At 59.0% G+C, this 12,427-nt stretch overlaps 1 protein-coding gene across 3 annotated transcripts in view; it reads left to right on the top strand.

Moving 5' to 3' along the window:
• Positions 1 to 8,925, top strand: part of CARHSP1 (calcium regulated heat stable protein 1) — a 268,272-nt gene extending 259,347 nt beyond the window's left edge. For 2 of the 3 annotated variants that reach the window (XM_082432530.1, XM_082432528.1), the window contains exons 2-4: positions 5,882 to 6,046; positions 6,729 to 6,851; positions 8,548 to 8,925. In XM_082432530.1, coding sequence (XP_082288656.1) covers positions 5,889 to 6,046; positions 6,729 to 6,851; positions 8,548 to 8,710 — 444 coding nt within the window. In that variant the 5' untranslated portion in view covers positions 5,882 to 5,888 and the 3' untranslated portion in view covers positions 8,711 to 8,925. Of the gene's footprint in view, positions 1 to 229; positions 354 to 5,881; positions 6,047 to 6,728; positions 6,852 to 8,547 lie in introns of those variants that run through there. The other variant, XM_082432529.1, reaches the window with a different exon arrangement.
• The last annotated feature ends 3,502 nt before the right edge of the window (positions 8,926 to 12,427 follow it).

The following is a 12,427-nucleotide window of genomic DNA, read 5'->3' as shown; positions in this document are numbered from 1 at the left end:
GACCTGGGGCCTGTAGCGCCACCCAGCCCAGCCCGGAGTAGATGCTCGCAATGAGCTGAGCCAGGCCCAGCGCTGGGCTCTGGGTCCTGGGCGGGGACGAGGGTGGGTCTTTGTCTCACCGAGTGGCAAAGTCAGGGCATTTGGTTTGTGTCCCATCAGCAGGGACAGGAATGGGAGGGATTATTCTAGATGGCCCCAGGCCTGACAGTTCTACCTTTAGCGGCTCCACCATTGTTTCCGGGCCTTTGTATCAGGCACCCCCTGCACAACATCCTCCGCACGACGTCTTCGGGGCTGGGAGGCTGCACCAGGACTGTCCCATTTGACAGATGGGGAAACTGAGGCAGGGAGCGGTGAGGTCGCTTGCCAGGGGTCACAGAGGGAGTGGAGTGCAGAGTTAGGCCTGAGACTCAGGTCTGACCGAAGCCCTGGGAGAATGGAGGCGAGGATGGAATACAGGAAGGCTGGAAGTGGGGGTGATGCGGTGCGGAGTCGGCCCCTAGTTACGAACAAGGGGTTGGGCTCCTCCCAGGAGGGCTGCCCAGGCTGGGAGCCGGCGGGCGCAGGGTCCTGGGTGGGGCGGGCCGGTTCGGGAGCGCTAACGGGGGGCAGTGCTGGAGGGGCGCCTTTGCTTCCCGGTAGCTGGCCCTCGGGTTTCCGGCCTCTTCGCAGCACTCTGGGGCGGCCGAGCAGTTCCCGGCTGGGCTTGCCGCCCCCCCCTCCCCCCCTCCCCCCCTCCCCCCCTCCCCGGACGCGGGCATCGCGGGCGGCACCCTCCTGGCCGAGTTTGTATTTCTCCCTGCTGCTGGCGCTGCAGGCTCGGGCCAGGCCGCCCCGCCCTCGCGCCCCCTCCACTCGATTCCCCACTTCCCCCCACTCCGCTCCCTCCCCCCTGACTCCCCGCCCCACCCCTTGGCCTCGGCCCTCTCTGAATCCCCGCCCCTTGAGTCCCCGCCCCCTCCCTTTCCCCATCCCCTCTATCCTCGCTCTATTCCCCCTCTGCCTCGCCAGAGCCCCACTCTCCCGCGAACAATGGAGGGGAATGTGGCCCAAGCCCGCCTCGGGCTCCTCATGGGCCTCCCCTGCTTCCTGGGACCCCACTGTCCAGCCTCCGCTGACTCACCCGGCCCCTCGGTCCACGTGCCCTTGGTTCTGCGGGGCTGGGGCTTAGCTGGGCTGGAGGCCGAGAAGGGAAGGGAGGCGTCTCTACTGCGTCAGCTTACAGACGAGGAACCTGGGTGTACTAAGGTGACTTTGTGACTCACCTAGAGCCCCCCCCCCAAAAAAAATTTCCCTTCCACCCTCTTATGCTGGTTGAGAGGTGCGCAAGGCCGATAACCCGGTAACCCGCACTGCTCTTTTGTGTGTACTACTCTGTGTGGGTTGACCAGCATCTACCTTGCTAGGGGGAACTCCTTAGAAATGCAGAATCTGGGACTCTACCCCCATCTTCAGAATCTACGAGTCGGTTGGTTCTCCAGTGTCCTGTCCTGTTCCCTTCATGCGGGCTAGTAGTCATGCCCACCTGCCAGCAGTGGCCTGGCCCCGGGGCTGGGAGGTGTCTGAACATGGTGCCCAGCCCTGGCCTCCCCCATCCAGAAACCCATGGAAGGCTCGACACCCCATTTTTCAGAGTAGGCTTGGAGAGATCTGGCTTTGCTGAGAACCATGCTGAGAATGAAGCTCCCAACTTGAACTCAGCTCTTTCCCCTCCATCTCCCTGCCCTCAAGGGTCTGAAAGCTACCAAGAATGGAGCCTTGTGGAACGAACTGCAAACTCCTTCTCACTAAAGTGTAAATGACTGGTAGCACTGCCAAGGATCCCCTCCCTGGAGTCAGCAACTGGCTACTTGGCTCAAGACAGACGATTGGTGGGATTTGAGGCCGAGAGGGCAGGAGAGGAGGGGGTTAGCAGGGGCTCTGCAGGATTGGGTCTCCAGTCCCTTGATACGTGGGTGGGTGGAAGAGGGGTCAGGAAGACCAGAGCCTGGTGCCCAGCTGAACTCTCTGAACCTTCCAGGAGGACGTGCAGGGCCTGTGGAAAATTCCCAGGCTATTTTGGGCTTAGGCCCCCTTCCTGCCCTTTCCCAGGGTAAAGGCCCTGCTGGTGCCGGGGGTGGGGTGGCCTCACCCCGTCCACTGGTGTGCACACACAGGCAGTGACAGGTGTGCATCCACGTGTGCACCTGGCTTCAGACACATGTGTGCACACACACCACACACGTGAACAGAGCCAAACACGCCCATACAATCCTGTGCACACACAGCCATACGCATATACGCACGTGCACACACACAGGTGTGTGCACACAGCTCAGCAGCTGTGGCATGCCTTGGGCATGACATTCCGTCTGAGTTTGCTGCAGGCCTGAGGCCCATCCCAGGTCTGGCCTAGAGCCTCCTAGCAGCCTGAGCCTCAGTTGCCTGTTTGCAAGTGCCCTGCAGCTGTAGGGAGTTGAGGGGGTCCGGGAAGGGGGCTAGTGGCAGCGGGTGGGCCCTGCCTCCTCCAGGGTCAGCTCCAAGGCTCCCCTGGTGTTGCTGAGAGAGCAGTTGCTGGTTGGAAGCACCGACTGCTGCACACCCCCCATCTGTGTGTTGGGGGGCAGCAGCGGGCCTCAGAGCTGGCTCCTGGGCTACTGGCTCCCCCCTCCCCCAGCTGTTTTCCTTACAGCTGGACTTTAACCCAGGCCTCCCCACACAGAGGCCATTCACTCCTTCTCCCTGCCCCCTCCCCCATGCCGCTCCCCCTCCCCACGCAGGCCCCTGGGGGCGGGCTGGCTCTTGTCCAGGCCTGCTCCAGCTGCCCCAGCTGCTTTCAGCTTGGATGGCCCAGGGGAGGCGGGCAGGGTGGTGGTTAAGGCTCCTGTGTCTCCCAGGCCGGCACTTCCCTTCCCGTCCCCGCTCCGGGAGGCTCTGGTGCCCCCCATGCCTCAGTTTCTCCCACTGCCAGGTGCGCATGCGTGGAGCCCTCTGCTGCTGCTCGACTGTGCAAGGCACCGAGCACACAAGTACACATGAACTCCAGCAGGGGCTTCGGGTCCTAATGCTGCTTAAGACCCTGCTCTGTCCCAGCCCCAGTGCAGGGCCCTAGGATGTGGGGGGACTGCATGCTGCCTTCAGGTTGCTCCCTGCTCAAGACGGTGGGCTTCCATCAGCATCTCTGCAGGACTGGGTATACTAGGGGAGTCAAGGGAGCTGGGGTGGAGAGAGAAGGGGGGCCCCAGTTTGGGCCTGCTTCATTAACCCAGGGGGAGGTAGGCCTGGCAGGGGACATGGGGACAGTCAGACAGACATGGGTGTGAAGAATGAAGACACATGGGGATGATGGTGATGCCCTCCTACCCACCGTGTCTCTCACCTCTCACCCCTCCTCCCCCAGTGCCCCCCCACCCCTAGTCTCCTTGCTGGCCTTCCGTCACACCTGCCCTTGCCAACCTCAGGGCCTTTGCACAGGCTGTTTCCCCACACCTGGAAGAGCCTCCCTCTGTTTTGTAAATGGTCCACTCTTTCTTACTGTCTGGGACCCAGCCTGCACCTTCATTAGAGTGGCACCCCAACCCTGCTACTTTTTATGTCCCTCTATGTATTTTCTTATCAGCCCTTTCAGCAGTATGTAATGATTATTTATTTTTTGGCCACACCGCACGGCTTGTGGGATCTCAGTTCCCCTACCAGGGATTGAACCTGGGCCATGGCAATGAAAGCCTGGAATCCTAACCACTAGGCCACCAGGGAACCACCTGTAATGATTTTGTTTATATATTTATTGATCTGTTTCTTCTCTGGCTCCAAATTCAGCCCCGTGTCTCTAGTGCCATGAACAGGGCCTGACACCGGGCACATATTTGTTGAATGACTTTATGATGACAGTTATAACAACAATCGTAGCTGACACTTAATGCTCACTTGTTCTGGGCGGAGAGTATGCAGAGTGCCTAACGTGTATTATTTCATTTCAACTTCATGACAATGGTGTGAAGTCAGAACTATTAAAATCCCCATTTTCCTCATGCAGAAACCAAGGTCCAGAGAGGTTAAGTAACTTGCCCAAGATCACACAGCCGGCAGGGTGGGATTTGAAGTCAGATGTGCCTGACACCAGGAGAAAGAGGGAGATTGTGGATGCGGGGGAGGGCACTTCCCCGCCTCACCCTGGTGTCACCAGGATGCAGTGGTCCCACCTGCTGTCCTGGGTGGGGCTTTCCATTCTCTGGGCCGGCCCCCTTCCCAGAACCCCAGGCATTGAACATTCTAGGACTCTATGACATGTACTGGTGGGTCATGATGGAGCCCTGACCCCCAGCCAAGGAGCCGGGGCCTTTCTGGGGTGGCTGCGGCTGCAGCTGAGAAAAGGGTCAGGAGGTAGCTATGTCACTTCCCCTGGGAAGCCAGCTGGCCCTCTCCCCTCCCAGCCAGAGGGAGGGAGTCCTGAAAGGGGAGGGTGAGGGACTGCGGGGGACTGTGGGGACAATGTGGAGGGAGAGGTTTCCTCCTCTGGGGGGAGGAGGTGGCCCTTTCCCTGGAGGATGCAGGTTGAAAACTGGTGCCCTGGGGCTGCATAATTACTATAGACCAGGATCGCAGGGGCAGGGCTGGTGGGCTGGAGGCTCCAGGCTGTCAGAGGTGCTAATTTTTTCAAACTAGTTGGAAACCTAGATTTGGGGGCAAACTCCTGGGATGTGTAAAAGATAGCTCATATTTTAAATTTGAAAACCCCGTGTGAGCCACACAGAACCCAGCAGGGCTGCCCTGTGAACGGGGGTGATGCCTGAGTCAGCCTCCTCCCCCGTCCTGGGGCCACAGGGCCGGCTCTGCGCCACCTTGGGTCCCCATCCCCCTCCCTCAGCACGTGCTGAGTGACGCCCACCCAGCTGCCCCACTGTGCAGATGGGAATATTGATCCCAGAGAGGGGAAAGGACTCAGCCGAGGTCCTTTGGCTCCTGGGCTTTGCTCTTTCCTCGTGGCCTTGAGGCAAGGCCGCCAGTGTGTTGGGCGCAGCGGCCACGTGCTGCTCTTGACACGGTTGCCAGAGCGAGGCGGGGACTATGGAGTCTGCTCCCTCCATCTCCACCTGGGTCTGCCCCCGGCCTCTGATGCACGTCAGGGGTCATGGAGGGAATTCGATTTCTGAGCAGCAATCGGAGACTCGGGCTGTGTGGAAATTAACTTTAAGGCCTGGATCTGAGTAAGGGGCCTGGTGGAGATGCTGCCTTTGAAATGCCCCTGCCCCTCAGGGTCCCACGCACTTACCTGCCGGGCCTCCCTCTCCTGGATGCAGGCCTGACTTGGGGTCTGAGCCTTCTTTGGTTTGTGTCCCGGAGTTTCCTGGAGGAACACTTGAGTGTTGGTCCCTTTTTTGCCTCTGCCTTCCCCACAGTGTCCAGCACTTAGCCGGGGCCAGGAAATGTTTGATGAGTGGCTGGCGTCCTCATCTAGGTGTTTGGCACTGAAGCATCCCCGCCCGCCCTGCCTGCCTGCCTGCCTGCCTGCCGGCCTGCTCCCGCCCTCCCTCCTTTCCTTCCTTTCACAAGGATTTACCACGCCTGGCCCGGCATGTGCCAGGGTCTGTGCTGGGCACTGGGAACATAGAGGGGGCCAATGGTGTCCTTGTCAGTGATGTGACCTGGCATTTCCGTACAGAGCAGTGATAGCGGGAGGCCCACGGCAGCTGCAGGAGCCCAGACCAGGCGCCTGCCCCGGCTGGGCTGGCGTGAGCTGGGCGTGTCTCTGGAGCAGGTGACCTCCACGCTGAGTGAGCCTGGAGCCTGCATTCCACAGTCAGAAGAATGAGTCTCAGATGGCAGACGCTGGGGTGGGGAGGCAGCCGGGGGGCCCCTCCTCGCAAGGCGTGAGCCCCTGAGCGCCCCTGTCCCTCTGCAGGTCCGCCATGTCATCTGAGCCTCCTCCCCCATCGCAGCACCCCACCCACCAGTCCTCGGCCGGGCTGCTGGATACCCAAGAGGCCCGAGATCGCTCACCGTCCCCGCTTCGGGGCAACGTGGTCCCGAGCCCACTGCCCACTCGCCGGACAAGGACCTTCTCAGCGTGAGTGTCAGGCTTCCTGAGACAGGTCGCCTGCGGGGTCCAGAGAGCCTCATGTCCCTGTCTGTCAGATGGGAGACTCGGGGGTGGGAAAGGGCTGATGGTGAGAAACTGGGCAGGCGCCTCGTAAACTCTGTACGGCGCTGCTCCAGGCCCACTTGAGGCTGTCACGAGCTGCGGGCAAGGATTGGGGATGGCCAGGGGTGGGAGATCGCTGGGGTCTTAAGTCATCAGGCTTTAACGACACACAGGCCTCTTCCCCCGTGAGCCCTTGACTTCATCGGCTGCAAAAGAGGGACAGTAGCAGGGTGGCCGCGGTGCCGCAGGGGACCCACACGGTGCCTGGGAGATGCAGAGCTCAGGCCAACGAGTGGAGGCTGCTGCTAGCTGCTGCTGCTAATAGCCTTCGGGGGGAGGGCTGCTCAGAGAGCTTTTAGAGGGGGACACTGAGGCCTGAGAAAACTCTGCCAGCGTCATTCAGAGAGTCACTGTCACCAGGGTCTCTGTGAATGGCTCCCAGAGTCGTGCAGTGCACAACCTGCACAGCTGTACGTGGTGGCCCTGGCAAGCACTCCCTGGGGCACAGCGTGGGTGGGGACTGGGATAAGCTGGGTGTGCTCGGGAAGCCGGGGGCTGTTCTGGAGGGCTGGTGGGGGCCCCTCACGCTTTCCCCTCTCTCTGGCAGGACGGTGCGGGCTTCACAGGGCCCTGTCTACAAAGGAGTCTGCAAATGCTTCTGTCGGTCCAAGGGCCACGGCTTCATTACCCCAGCCGACGGTGGCCCTGACATCTTCCTGCACATCTCCGAGTGAGTCAGCGGCCGGTCTGGGTGGGCTGGGTCTGGGGTGGGTGCTGCCGTGGCCCCGAGGAGGCAGGGAGAGCGTGTGACTCTGCTGGGCGCCGGCCATGATGATGGTTGTGCAGCCAGGCGTGTGTGACTCTGCTTGTGATCTGTGTGCAGCAGTGTTCAGCGGTGGGGTCGTGAGCCCGTGGTGGTGGTGGCAGTGTGTCAGAGGCTGCGGGCGACCGCGTGTGCGCGGGTGTGAGTTGAGAACCGCTTGGGGTGGGTCTGAGTGCCCGTGTGGGTCTGGTGGGTGGGGAGGGGCGTCCCTGTGAGTCTGGGGAGCCGTGTTTCGCCTGGCGGCTGGGTTCCTGCACTTCCCCGGGGGAAGCAGCCTGGCGAGGTGGGGGGCTGCCTGCGCTCTGCTCCAGGAAGGAAGTTTGGGGCTGGACCCTTTCTCCTGCCACTTGCTCACTGACGTCCTTCCTGCCTGAGTGTCTGGAAACCCTGGGGCGGGCGGTGGGGGGACCCAGGGTGGAGCCCACACGTCCTTGGCCTTGGGGCTGGAAGGCGTCCAGCAGCCTGTGCTTCACTTCTGGTCTCCTAAGCAGCCTGCAGATCTGTGGGGACCCGATTGGCACCCTGACCCGCACCCCAACCCTTGACCTCGGCTGCAGCCCCACAACTTTCCGTCTGTGGCAGGCAAAGTCCTTACCCCACACAGCAGACCTGACGATACATAGAAACCATGTTTTTGAAATTAGGATCCTGTTGCACATGTCTGCTGGGATGGGAGAGTTATCCCTTCTGACCCTCCCCCAACATTCTTACACGCTGGGTCTTCAATAGACCCCCGGTACAGCGTAGACCTGAGGATGACACTAGAGCAGTGCCTTCCACGTGTGTATGAATCATACGTGGATGTAGACATGTATTTCCACATTGCCTCTCTCCAGAAAGGATTTGTAGTGGTTGACAAGGATACACACAGTGCACCAAAAAAATTAGAAAGGAAAGCATGGGGTTGGGGGGCAGATAAGAAAGATGGGGATACTCTGATGCCTAGTTCCACTGCTAGAAGTGGGCTACACGTTTATTCCTGAGCTTCCTGGTGGCCAAATCAAAGAGGGCAGCACCATCTGCGATGTTATTCTTCAGTCAAGGCAAACCAGTTCCGGGGGAGCTGGCTGGTCTTGGTGCTCAGGATCTGAAGGGGATTTTCCTCCTGGGGTTTCATCAAGGGGGCATCAAGCCGGGCACCTCCCTATCACGGGTGAGACGGTGACTCATGTCCCATAGAAAGTAAGGGAAAAGGACTTTCTGGAAAGCTCACTGGGGTTCTGAGGAGTTGAACAGCAGAGGGGTAGCCTGGTTTCTGGGACTCCTGGATGGGGCAGGGGGTCGGGGTGCTGCTCAGGAAACCCTCACCCGGGCCATCCCCCAACTCGGGCTCAGACTGCCTTTCCCCGCTCTTCCCTCCATCAGGCCCACGGTGCCCTCGTTTAACGTGCAGTGTGAGCACCCCCAGGGGGTGGGGCTCCATCTCTGTCTCAGCAACCGAGGTCCCAGGGAAGGAGCTGATTGGGTCTGGGGCTCCTCAGCCACGACCAGAGGGCCATGGTGGTGCCCCCTGGTGGCAGGGCAGGGGGGCAGTTCCTCTGCGAGGGCTGGTGTCCTGGCTTCTCTGAGTGCCGGCCCTGAGTGCTCTCTCCCTGCCTCACAGCGTGGAGGGGGAGTACGTCCCCGTGGAAGGCGATGAGGTCACCTATAAGATGTGCTCCATCCCGCCCAAGAACGAGAAGCTGCAGGCCGTGGAGGTGGTCATCACCCACCTGGCGCCGGGCACCAAGCACGAGACCTGGTCCGGCCACATCATCAGCTCCTAGGAGAGGCCAGAGGCACCCCTTCCCCAGGGCTTGGGGGAGACTCTGGGGTCGGAGGCAGGACCAAACTGGAGAGGACATTCTACCGCTTGAGATGGGGCTTCAAGGGGGGAGTGTGGTCCCTTTCAAGTGTCTCCTGAAGGAAGGGGTGTGCAGTGCTCTCGGCCACCAGCACAGCCTCTCACCATCTGAAACGCATTAAAAGCATTGACAAAGGAGAGGCGCCCACTAGTGGCTGAGTGGAGGGTCTGTCCGAGCCCCACCCGGGACTGGGTCGGGTGGTCTTCCCCAGCCCACAGCCCCTCATCCCTGGAGGAAGGCTCAAAATCCCCAGATCTGGCCCTCTGGGTAGTGACATGGACCCTGCGTGTTTTCCCGGGAGGAATTCCCGCCCAGGCGGCCCCCTTGTGTCTCTCCTTGGCCCTGGGCAAAGCAGGCTTTTCTTTCTGGTTCTCAGCTGGTTGTTCAGGGGGCTGGGAGGGGCGGGGAGTGGGGGGAGGTTGGTACCTTTGCAGCGGGAGGTGTCACAGCTGGGTGTCTGGGAGCCCGGAGTCCTCCACCTGGCAGCGACGTGCTCAGAGGCGAATCCTAACTCTCTTCCAAGCCTGGTCCTTTCTGTCCGTCTTCAGGTTGAGTGATCCTGGCTCAGCGGCCCCGTCACTGAGGTGGTGGGTGGGAGTGGGGACGGCGGTGGGAGAGGGGAGTGTGGAGAGGGGAGGGTCTTTGTTTAAGACCAGACCTTTCTCTGGATCCATCTAGAAAAGAGCAGGTGGTTTGCTTCCTGACAGCCTGGTAAAGTCAGAAGTTGAAGGGGAAATACACCTTTGGTGGGGTTTTCTGGAAAACTGGTGTGAAGAACTGCTTAGGATTTTCTTTTTTTTTTTTTTATTTCATAACTGAAGTTCTCACCAGAGCCAGCTCTGTTTGCACTTCGCTGCCGACATTGCAAACCTTTGTAGATATTTCCTTAGGATTTTCTTTGCTGTGGTTTGGTCTGGCTTTAGTTGTGTTTTAAAAATAGCAATAGCTGGGAAATGTGTCTTGAAATACGTGGCCTATATGTAGTCAAGTGTCCATTTGTCAGTGCAGGGAGGCGAGCCCTTGAAAGACGACGGCCTAATCCAGTGTCTTAAATCTGTGAATTTCTGCAAGGGGGTGGAAGGCCAGAACTATTTTGCTGAGGACTGGTGGAGGGTGTGTGTGTGTGTGTGTGTGTGTGTGTGTGTGTGTGTGTGTGTGTGTGTGTGTGTGTGTGTGTGTGTGTGTGTGTGTGTGTGTGTGTGTGTGTGTGTGTGTGTGTGTGTGTGTGTGTGTGTGTGTGTGTGTGTGTGTAAAGTATAACTGACCTACAACTTCCCTGTGCACAACACAGTGATATTTTCATACATCACAAAATGACCACTGGAGTTTTTAAATAGGCAAGTAAGTGTGTTGGTTACCAGTATGCAGTGAAACATCGTAGTTAAGGAAGTTGATCCTTTTTCCTGGCCTGTCGTGCCCCTCGAAGGGTCCTCCTGCCTCTGCCTTCTGCTGCCCCGCGGTGGCCTTCTCCCCTCCAGCCTTGGATGGTCCCCAGGTGGCCCCTGGAGACCCGTCTGTTGGGTACAGACCACGCTTCCAGAGCCACTTCCCGAGACCCGTGCAGGCTCCTGGAGGTTGAGAGCCTGCGCCTTCCCTCCACCTGCTCCCCCAGGCGTCTCCACTGCCTTGTCCTTACCTTGGCACATGGTTGGGGCTCCGTGTGACCCGCCAGCCCGCCAGCGGGCTGGGAGTTGGATCTGCTCTTCTGAGCTAAACTTCGGGCTCTCTCGCTGTGTAGACTCCTTTGTAAATGGCTCTTGCTCTGTCCTTCCTGGTGACCACATCTTTCTCAGTCAGTCAGAGCTGGAAGGGACCCCTCCCCACTCAAGCACAGAGTCCCAAGTTACAGAAACTCCGGAGGCTCTGGGAGGATGGACGGAGGCTCTGGGAGGATGGACGAGGCTCTGGGAGGATGGACAGTGTTGGCAACAGAGCTGGGCACAGAATCCGGATTCCTGCCAGCACCTCTCAGTAAAGTCTGTTTTGCGTGAGGCTCTGCGTTATGTGTTAATGGGAATCTGGCTGCCAGGGAGATACTCCTTGAAGCCAGCAGGTAAGGGCGTCTCCCCAAAGGAGGCTGACAGTCATTCTACTTTGCAGTCTGGTTTTTTGGGGGATGAATAAGAAAATGGGATCAGCCCTTCTTCCTTAATCATCATCCTCGTGCGTAGGCAAGCTTAGCAGTGGGATGTGGCTTCGTGACAACAGAAAATGCCACTTACGTGGTCAGCTGTGGATAAACGCCCTGTTGCTGCATTTAAATTTTTACTGTGTGAGCAGGAACAGTCTGACCAAGGGCGGTCCAGATGGAGGGAAGTTGGGAAGCGGGAGGGGAGGCAGCCCAGGTTCTCGGTTTCCAGGAGTGCAGCAGGGAGATGCAGGGGGCACAAGAGGCTGCGGAGGTCTTCCTTGGCCAGCGTTTCCCTCGGGAGGTAGATAATGGCTTTGGGTGTGCAGAGGTGAACATCTTTATTGTAAAAATATACAGATTTTCAGAGTGCATTAGGAAAAATTATAGCCAGCCCATCGAACCTGATTAGGGAGAGGCCAGAGTGGGCATTGAACCCCAAACAGATGTGGTGCCCTGCGGCTCGAGGGAGGGAGGGTTTGGTGGAAGCCAGGGTGAAGGGGGCAGGATGAGTTCTGCAAGGGGTGGGGGGGTGCGGGCAGATGTGGAAGGGAGCTTGGAGGCCTGGCTGAGTTGGCCCTGTCTGGACAGGAGAGGGAAGCAGCCCTCAGAGAGGAAGTGATTCAGGGCCACCTAGGCCGCCTTCGCCTCACCCAAATGTCTGCCGAACTTGTTTCTTGCTGGTCCTCCAGTCACTCCCCGCCCGGGAGCTAGACAGACCTACCCTTGTCAAACAGATGGGCCTCCCCCGGCCCCTCCCTTGGGATCAAGTTCAGGCTCCTCACCGAGCTTTATATGGGCCTTCCTGGCGGCCAGTAGCTGCTAGTGGTCTTTCCCTTGAGGCTTCTTAAGCCCTAGAGCCCGGGGCTAAATACCTGGTCGCAGTGCAGGGGGTGGGGGCAGGTGGTGGGGAAGGGGAGGAGGAGGCTTTCTTAACAGCCCCACGCTGACCTGAGGCAACCTCTTTGCTTCCCTCCTGCTCAGCATTTAGCCACCGTGTTTACATTTCTTGTGATGTTGTCTACCTTCTTGTGATGTTGTCTACCGTCCTGGAACCGCAGAAGGCTGAGGGAATGACTTATCCTCGTCTGTCAAGCAGGGTTGACAGTCCCGTCTTACAGGATTTCTGGGGATGATTAAGTTAGCGATAGCTCACACTCTTCTAAGTGCTTCACTAAAGTTAACGCAGTTAAGTTACATGTGTGGTAGGGACTGTAATCCCATTCGACAGATGAGCAAACTGAGGCTGGGGTGACCTCATCCTCCATCACACAGCCAGTCAGCAGCAGCTGAACTAGGATCTGAATCCTGGAAGCCGGCTCCTACCTGCCAACAACAGAAGCTGCTTTGCGAGCACGTGTAAGGCATCAGCCGCTGCTGCCTGCATGTACTTACCTACTATACCACGAAGCCCGGCTGGGGAGGCCCTCAGGGAGGGCGGCGGGTGCTGGGGAATGCCTAAAGAGAGAAGAGGTGGGATACATGGCTGGGGAGCTTGGACCGGGATAAGA

Source organism: Balaenoptera physalus, assembly GCF_965194825.1.
Source record: "Balaenoptera physalus genome assembly, chromosome: 16".
NCBI classification, from domain to species: Eukaryota; Metazoa; Chordata; class Mammalia; order Artiodactyla; family Balaenopteridae; genus Balaenoptera; species Balaenoptera physalus.
This window is presented reverse-complemented; position numbering and strand designations above follow the sequence as displayed.